Source organism: Nuphar pumila, chromosome 11, assembly GCF_984573655.1.
Source record: "Nuphar pumila chromosome 11, dmNupPumi1.hap1.1, whole genome shotgun sequence".
Classification (NCBI taxonomy): domain Eukaryota; kingdom Viridiplantae; phylum Streptophyta; class Magnoliopsida; order Nymphaeales; family Nymphaeaceae; genus Nuphar; species Nuphar pumila.
This window is the reverse complement of record NC_143259.1, coordinates 113,055,366-113,064,753: the sequence shown is the minus strand read 5'-3', so window position 1 is coordinate 113,064,753 and position 9,388 is coordinate 113,055,366. Positions and strand designations below refer to the sequence as shown.

At 39.1% G+C, this 9,388-nt stretch overlaps 1 protein-coding gene across 1 annotated transcript; it reads left to right on the top strand.

Moving 5' to 3' along the window:
* Positions 1–1,030: 1,030 nt before the first annotated feature.
* Positions 1,031–9,140, top strand: LOC149822895 (uncharacterized). The gene is made up of 5 exons (XM_089980152.1): positions 1,031–1,356; positions 2,090–2,840; positions 2,950–3,205; positions 3,376–3,438; positions 8,716–9,140. The coding sequence occupies exons 1-5, from the start codon at positions 1,065–1,067 to the stop codon at positions 8,773–8,775; spliced, it is 1,422 nt and encodes a 473-aa protein (XP_089836278.1). The 5' UTR covers positions 1,031–1,064; the 3' UTR covers positions 8,776–9,140.
* The last annotated feature ends 248 nt before the right edge of the window (positions 9,141–9,388 follow it).

Here is a 9,388-nt window from a genome sequence, read left to right as displayed (position 1 = left end):
CGTTTCGAAAATTGTTGATTGACTACAATCTATGTCACGATGATTAGTAGACTTGAGGATGCGAGATGAGATTTGGGTCCGAGATTTTGAAAATATTTTCAATTTTTTAATCAGTACAAACTATTTTTTGCATATTTTAACATTTAAAAATATCTTTTTAGATGAAATAAATTCCAAATAAACTTAATATAATCTTAATATGTATGCTATATCTAAAATATATATTATATATTATATATTAAAATATAAAATTATAAACTGAAAATATAATTCTAATTATAAATTAAATATAAACTTATATATATGGCGGATAAAACAGAGTTACCGAAAGCTTCTTAGATTGGTGGAAAGCCTACTTTTCGAAAACTCGCTTCAGAAGCGCGATATTCCTTGCTTTCGAAACTTGATGAGAATCTCATTTCTCTCACACTTTTTCTATATTTTTCACTTGCTTCTAACTCTACTTTTCATGTTTTTTATGTGTTTCCTCACAATTCTCACTTACTTTGATGTGCTTACTTTAAATTAGTAGTCGATATTTTTAGATTTTGTTGAAAATTTAATTTTTATACTAAAAACTCATAACATTTAACAATAGTTACTTTTATTTTAGTTTTAATTAGTCTTTTACTTTGATTTTCATTCATTTCTTATATATATTTTTTATTTTTTATTTTGCTTCACTCATTCTTTACATGTTAAAATGCACCACTTCTGGCTTCCCTACCGCTTCCTAGTTTGAGAACCATCGGATAAAATGGTGTGTTCGATGTACTCTTGTCGACACTTACGGAGAAAAGAAATGTAGTGTCCCGCTACCATAGTTTTTGACTTATGATTAACCTGAGTTAAAGTGCAACAACAAATATAACGGAAGCTATATCTGAAATACAAAAAATGTAATGATTTTTTTAAATTAAAGGCAAATTTTGGCCCTCAAATGGAATTTTGCCTAACGAATTTAGGAGCTAAACCCGAGCCTGTTTACCGCCAACTATAAATTTCCTCCCTCCCCTTCTTACCCTTTATTTTTCATAAAACTTCCTCTATCCTTCTGCGAATCCATGGCGGATTTCGAACCACCGTCGTTCTCCCTCGGCTTCGATCTCCAAGCCGATGATGACAAGCCCCAAGAAACCCTAGCTCCGCCAGAAGAAGCCCTACACCTGACCTTCGAGTTGTTACCAGAAGGAGAAGAAGAAGAAGATCCGCCGCGTCGCGTCCTGAAGCGACTGAAACGAGGCCCTTCCTCTCCGCCTCGCCCTCGATCTGCCGCTGAAGAGCCCACGTCGCAGGGCATGTCCGATGTGGACGATGAGATCGAGGAGTTCTCATCGCCGGAAGATCGATGCAAAGGTGAAAATATAGGGTTTCTTTTTGGGTTTTCGGAATGGGCAATGCCTTTTTCTCTATAGTTTCGCTACTTTTCTTTCTTGGGGAATGATTTGGTTGCCTGAATAGTTGACATTCTTTGTGGTTTTGGGTTTTTATTTTGTGTTTCGGAATGCGATCTGTGATCGTTTATGTTGTTATTTTCGTTCGTTTTGATTGTTGGGTATCTGGGTGTGCACTAATTTGGGGGAAATGATTGAATGCTCGTGTTTTAGCCTTTTTCTTGATGTTTATTGGAGAAATTTATGGAAAATCTAGCTTTGTGGTTTCTGGATTGATAAATCTACCAATGAGGGTCGAAAAGGATTCAGGCGCAAACTTTAAGTGCGATTACAGCGAGCAAATAGTTGATTTTTTCTTCATTCTCCTTTAATTGGAGTTGAATGCCTAATTCTACGTAAGATGATTCGAGAGTTTCTTGACCGCAATTGGTGTTTGTCCCTTCATGTATTGATACATTCATCTAGAATTAGAATTTTATGCATTGATTCTAAGGGGCATAAAATTTTCCAGCCTTTGTCAGAAATGCCTTGTATGCTGCAATGCTCTTTGCTTTATAAGCTTATGCTTGGTAGGAATGAGAAGGTGCACCATGGTAGCTAGCTGAGGCATTGATACCTTTTGCACAATGAGCATTTCTCCCTGTTCATTAGCATAGTATTTTCTTTCGGTGACGCATTATTTTCTATCGTCTCAGCTCAAAGACATTCGATATGTAGCAGCTCAAAGCTTTCGTTGCGCAGCCAGAGTGTGTTGACTACTCAATCAACGGATGGGTCTAGTGTGAAGAGAAGCTTAGCTGGTTCTAATGCCTCTGTGCTTTCAAAATCTGCGGCGAGTACCAGCAAACCGGTGTTCCCTTCAGCAACTATTAGTCCTCTAAGGAGAATCCATCTACTTGATTCTGATTCTGATGAACCTTCTGCTAGAGCGGACACATTCGAAATTGATCACAGCGCAGATGCACCTAATGGGAAGGGGAAACCAGGATCTTCCCAAAGCAATGCGAAGGTCCAAGAAAAACTGGGTGTGAATGCCTCGTCCAAGAGCCATTTGGAAACATTATGGAAAGACTTCAATGAAAAGCAAAATATAAGTTTGGCGACTCCTGCTCTGGATGAGTTCTGCAATGAATATTTCAGTTCTGTGAAAGGTAAGGGGGTGGTGCAGAGCAAGAAAGGAGATGCTGGCTCTGGAAGCACTAGGTCATGTTTCTCAAGTCAATTTGAAGATACCAGCATGGGTTGCTCTCAGAAAGCTAAAATCCATGATCAAGTGAAGCACCTTGGGGGCTTGGGTGATGGTAATCCTCCTTCTTATTGTTACTTCTATCATCACGATTCTAGGATCCAAAAGCTAGTATCTGAACGATTACCATATTTCCGCCCTCTTGGCTATGAGGATCATGGAACAAATGATTTGGCAGGGGAAGGAGTCATTGATTACATGTAATACCTGTCACTCCTTTTCGTTTGAAACTCTATTCTCTTGTTGCCTTTTTGAAAGATCTTCCAGATTTGGGTGAAATTAATGATGTGCTCTTGCTATGCCATACAGGAGTCAGTTTGGACAAAAGGAAGCTCCAGCTAAGGCACTACAAGTTCGTAGAAGTTTGAATAAAGGATCTGAAGGAAGCCGTAGAAAAACTACAAAACGTCAAGGCCGTGCAAAGACAACTGAAGACTCTCAAGCCACAACAGGCTGGGTAAACCCCAAAAGCTCTGTGGCAGTTCCAAGGGATGCTGGTAAAAGGAGAGTTCAAGCAGAGGTACACTCTGTGGGCCACTGGTACACTGCTGGAGATGGAAGAAAGGTACCTTGAAATGTTCTGAGATTGTTTGGTACTTCAATTGAATGTTAACTTGAAAAGGGAATGGTTACCCTCCTGCTTGATGGTGTATCATGGAGATCATCAGGATCTCTTTGTGCCAATGACTATATTAAGCCATAGCTCATCAAGCACCGTCTATAATTCTTCTTCAGGTATATGTTTCAAAAACTGGACAGGAGCTGACTGGTAAAATGGCATACAGGAATTACAGAAAGGTACTCCTTGCATTTGCTTGTTAGTCGAATTAAATCATTAAGTTGCTAAAATTTGGTGGGGATGTTTCACAATGATCTTTCTTTATGTTAGTGTTTTCATCAGTTGCCTGGTGTTGGTTATTGTCTTGTAGTTATATCTTAGATTTGTGTCCGTGATGGTGCATTAGGTGTTTCTGTGACATTTATGTTAAATACACTAGTACGATTTGCTTGCCATTTTCCTCCTCACATTTCTGTGCAGACATGCACTCTAAAATCTTTGGCGGATACCTTCAAACTTGCCAGCCATTATATTTGTCTTGCCCACCACCTTCCATGTTTTAACATGATATACATCTGGTTACATCTTGCATGAGAAATTAGCTTGTAAATCAACATCTTGAAATTTCAAATAACAGCATAACAGGGCTAAATTAGCTATTAAGGTCCGTAGGAAGGGTGATAGAATTTTACACTGCCGGTCCCAAGCCCGGATAAAGGAGGAGGGTTGCGGTAGGCCTGTGACAGCCAGCATAAAAACTTTGTCATATCCTATGAAAATGAACCAATATGAGAATTTCGTTGGGGCGTTCCCTACTGAGCGACGCGCTGTACTCTCTAGGCCCGGAGGCAGTGATAAATGTGCAAGGGTTGCTAGGTCGTCGCCCAGAAGCGACGCGTCACACCGGCGCCCGGGTGTGGTGTCAAATAGGCAAGGGTTCCCTCACTTTGTTGGACGGGTGGGGGTAAAGAAGTTAGTCCAAGACCATAAAATTAGGTTAGCCACTTGGAACATAGGGTCTTTAACTGGTAAGTTGGTAGAGTTAGTAGATGTTATGTGTAGGAGAAAGATTGATATTTTATGTCTTCAAGAGACCAAATGGGTAGGTGAGAAAGCTAAAGTGATAGAACCTTGGGGATATAAGATTTGGTATACAGGAATAAATAGGAATAGGAATGGAGTAGGGATTGTTATGAGTCGTCAGTTTATAGATAATGTAGTTGAGGTCCGTAGGAAGGGTGATAGAATTTTACTTATTAAATTAGTATTAGGTACGGATATTATTAATATTATTAGTGTTTATGCACCTCAAGTAGGTTTAGATGATTCCATTAAGCATCAATTTTGGGAAGATTTAGATGGAGTAGTACAAGAGACATCTTATGGAGAAAAGCTTTTCATCGGCGGTGACCTTAATGGACATGTAGGCATTAGTAGGGATGGATTTGAGAATATCCATGGAGGCTATGGTATAGGAGAAAGAAATGAAAGTGGAGAAAGGATTTTAGATTTTTGTTTGTCCTATGATATGATCTTAGCAAACACTTGGTTTAGGAAGAGGGAGTCTCACCTAGTAACATTTAAAAGTGGGGTTAATACGAGTCAGATAGATTTTTTCCTACTTAGAAAGAGAGATAGGGGTTGTTGCATCGATTGTAAGGTTATACCGGGAGAAAGTGTAGCTACACAACATAGAGTCTTAATTTTAGATCTTAGAATTAGACAATGCCGCAAAAGGGATAGACATAGGATAGATCCTAGAATTAAGTGGTGGGCACTGAAAGGAGCTAAACAAGGAATGTTTGTAGAGCAGGTAGTTAAGGAAGTTGATTGGTGTCTCGAGGAGGATTCAGAATCAATGTGGAATAAGATAGCGGGTGGTATGAGAAAAGTAGCTAAGGAGGTATTGGGTGAGTCTAAAGGCGGTGCACCACTAGGTAAGGATACATCATGGTGGAACGAGGATGTCAAATTAGCTATTAAGGTTAAAAGAGAGTGTTATAGAAATCTAAGTAAGAGTCGTGATAATGAGAATTTGGAGAAGTATATGATAGCAAAGAAGGAAGCTAAAAAAGTTGTTCGAAACGCGAGGGCTAAGGTATATAAGGAGGTTTATGACAAGTTGGATACCAAAGAAGGCGAGAAGGATATTTATAGGCTTGCAAAGATGAGAGATAGGAAATCGAAGGATTTGGGTATGGTTAGATGTATCAAAGATGAAACGCAAAGGGTTTTAGTCAAAGATGAGGAGATTAAGGAGAGATGGAAAGATTATTTTGATAAGCTATTTAATGATAGTCATGCTCAAGATCTTGGAGACTTCTCCATTCCTTTTCATGAGATAAATCGTGACTTCATGCGCAAGATTCAAAAGAAAGAAATTGCAGAGGCTTTGAAGAAAATGAAATCAAGAAGGGCAGTTGGCCCAGATGGTATACCTATCGAGGCTTGGAAATGCTTGGGAGAGAAAGGTTTAGAATGGTTGACAAATCTTTTTAACTTGATTTGGCGAACAAATAAGATGCCTAATGAGTGGAGGAAGAGTACTTTGGTGCCTTTATATAAGAATAAGGGTGATATACAAGATTGCACAAACTATCGTGGTATAAAACTCATGAGTCATACTATGAAACTTTGGGAGAGGGTGATTGAGTCTAGGTTGAGGAAGGTTGTCATGATATCGGGGAATCAATTTGGTTTTATGCCTGGAAGATCAACTATGGAAGCTATACATCTTCTTAGACAACTTATTGAAAGATATAGAGAGAGGAACAAAGATTTGCATATGGTTTTTATTGATTTAGAGAAGGCATACGATAGAGTACCTAGGGACGTTCTCTGGTGGACAATAATGAAGAAAGGTGTTTCTCTCAAGTACATTAGTATAATTAAAGATATGTATGAAGGAGTAGTAACCAATGTCCGCACTTGTGGAGGGGTGACAACCAATTTTCCGATAACGGTTGGGTTACATCAAGGATCTGCTTTAAGCCCTTTCCTATTTGCGATAGTGATGGATGAGCTTACGAGATCAATTCAAGATAATGTACCGTGGTGTATGTTGTTTGCTGATGATATTGTTTTGATTGATGAGTCTAGAGCTGGGGTTAATGCTAAGTTAGAATTATGGAGACAGACATTGGAAGCTAGAGGTTTTAAGTTGAGTAAGAGTAAGACTGAATATATGGAATGTCGGTTTAGTAAGCAACGAAGTAGTGATGGGAGTGTAGTGAAGCTTGGTGAGCAAGATATACCGGTGAATGATTATTTCAAATATTTGGGATCCATCATTCAAAAGTATGGAGAAATTGATGGAGATGTAAATCATAGGATAAAGGTTGGGTGGATGAAATGGAAAAGTGCTACTGGAGTGCTGTGCGATCGTAGAATGCCATTGCGGTTGAAGGAAAAGTTTTATAGGACGACTATTAGACCCGCTTTACTATATGGTACGGAATGTTGGGCTGCCAAGAGACATCATGTTCAAAAAAATGAGTGTAGCTGAGATGCGGATGCTTAGATGGATGTGTGGAAATACAATAAAAGATAAGATTCGGAACGAAGAGATACGTAAGAAGGTAGGTGTTGCACCCATTGAAAATAAGATGCGAGAGAATCGTTTACGGTGGTTTGGACATATTCGGCGAAGGCCTAATGATGCTCCAGTTAGAAGGTTGGAGAAATGGGAAAATATATTAGTTAAAAGAGGTCGGGGTAGGCCTAGGAAGACTTGGATGGAGATGATAGGAAAGGATATGAATGCTTTGAACCTCACCGAGGACATGGCGTTGGATAGAAATGATTGGAGGAAAAGGATTCATGTGGAAGACCCAAAATGAATTTCTTTTTTGGTTCATATCGCTGACCCCAATTGTTTTGGGATGAAGGCGTAGTTGTTGTTGTTGTTGTTGTAGCATAACAGGGCTAAACTACCAAATTCATTAGTAACCATGACGTATATTTCTATGCTAAAGGGTATGCTATGACCAAAACACTCACTGTCCCTACCATGCAAGGTCTGCAATTTGAGTTATATAATTAATGATTAATCGAAGGTAGAATGTTGGTCTACATGTATGCATTGTTTTGCTGTCAGGGTTTGAGTTCTCATTGGAGAGTAGCATAAGTTAGCACTTGTAGCTGCATATGATTGTGTTGACCACAGGCTTTATGCTGTGGGAAAAGCAAGCTTTTAGGCTTCTTGTATTTTGATAAAACATGAAATCTTATTAAATGGAAAAGGGGTGATGAGAAATCCTGAATGGCAAAAAGAAAATGGACAAAACAAAGGAGATCAGATTAAAACATTTCAATTCTTATTCCACCCAGAAATAGTGCCTACTGCCTATCTTATTAGGGCTTATCCATGCAAGATAACGCCCAGCCATCTAGTGCATGTACTGATTGTATGTTGTAATATAATATAAATAGCTTCCACAGTTCCACTCTATTACCTGTCTCAAAGTCCTCAAGTTCCTTCCCAACCAGCTAAGCCACCAAACAAAGAAAAAGCCAATGACACCAAACCAAAATATCAGTCCTATACACACATCTCCTGGTGCTCGAGCATGTATTCCACCTAGTTCGTGGATCCTTGGATTGCCTCTTCCATGTGAAGTTCTTTTCTGATTATTCTAGCTGGTTGAACATCAATTACCTGATCTCTATCAAAGGCTTTTGCCAAATCTAAACCAATTGCAAAGAACCTGTTGCAGCTGTTGCCCCTTCAGTGAGGTTACCCTCATTCCTACTTGTAGATTGTACAAAGGGTATGAATCTTTTGTCTCAGGCACTCAAAGATTTTCTTATATTTGAAGACCCAAGCGTGCATTTTAAATATAGGAATGTAAAAGAACTTTGGTTTCCAGGCACAACTGCAGAATAAGGTTGTGGTATAATATAGTCAAGGTGCAATATCTCGGTATTCTGGATGGAAATCTCGAGCTTTGTAGGTCATCTTCCGGAAGTAGCACCTATTATTTCGAATAATAGATATCACAGCCATGGTGGCTGCAAGCATAGACACTTGAAGCCACAACTCCTTTCCAAGGAGTTGATACATAATACTCTACCGGTGGCATCAAAACATGATGCTTTTCCTTTGTTCAATATTCTCAGAATATGCAAATTGCTGCACATTAATCCTTCAAGCTATGATTTTACCTTCTTGTCAACTACATGGTAAACCTGCCTAACACACTGCTTGTAGCTTGTATACCATCTGTTCATGATCAGGCTGTGGCCATAATTGTCGTTCACCATTTTTTTGCTTCACATCATCCCCTCTCCTTCCTTTATGTATCTTTTTCTTTTTTGTTTATTACAAGGAGAAACCACAATCAGGATAGGAGACCTGGCCACGCTGGTCTTAGCCTGCCATGCCTACGATCACCATCTCTGTGATATAAAACTACCTCCTGCTTCTCATCTCTTTTACATATCTTTTAACACTATAAAGCCATTTAATTTCTAAAGTTTGTTGTGATATTGTTTGTATATGGTGGTTTAACTTGCAGGAGAGTGGAAGGGGCTTCAAGAGGAGGAAGAAAGCAGCGACAAGAAAGAAATCAAAGTGATTGAACACACTGTGTTGCATGTCTCTCCAACCTCTCCTGAAACCCCTTCAAGCATGGTCTGCATCAATTTTGAGTCACTTGAAGTTTGGGGGCCGAAACTCTAGCACGATAATTCGGCAATGCTAACTACAATGACTGGCTGTCGTAGTTCACCACAAAAAATTAACTGTCATGGTCGAGAACTCGTGTGTATGGCAGATGATGTGCAGTCATGCTCGGGCTGATTTGATCTGTAATAGTGCAAGATGTTTGATTATGTAATCGAACTGAATATTCCAAATAAGAATTGTACTAGTACTACTTGGAAGTTCGAAAGAAGCTGATGTAAATTCTTTTTTTAGATGGAATAAAAAGCTGATTTAATCTGTCTTTGACCATCAATCAATCACCCATGCCACAAGAAAATCTTTTAGAAAGCTGCCTGTTCACCTGCTAGGGATGTAAATGGTTCGATTCAGTTTGGATATATGTAGCAAACTAAGTTTAGTTTGTGAGTTTGATATGGCCCAACATAAATCATATCTGGATTCAGACTTGGGGTGGGAGACCTGTTACAAGATTGAGTCTGACGTGTACAATAACATAATTGGCCTTGAGACTTTGCCAAATCTAA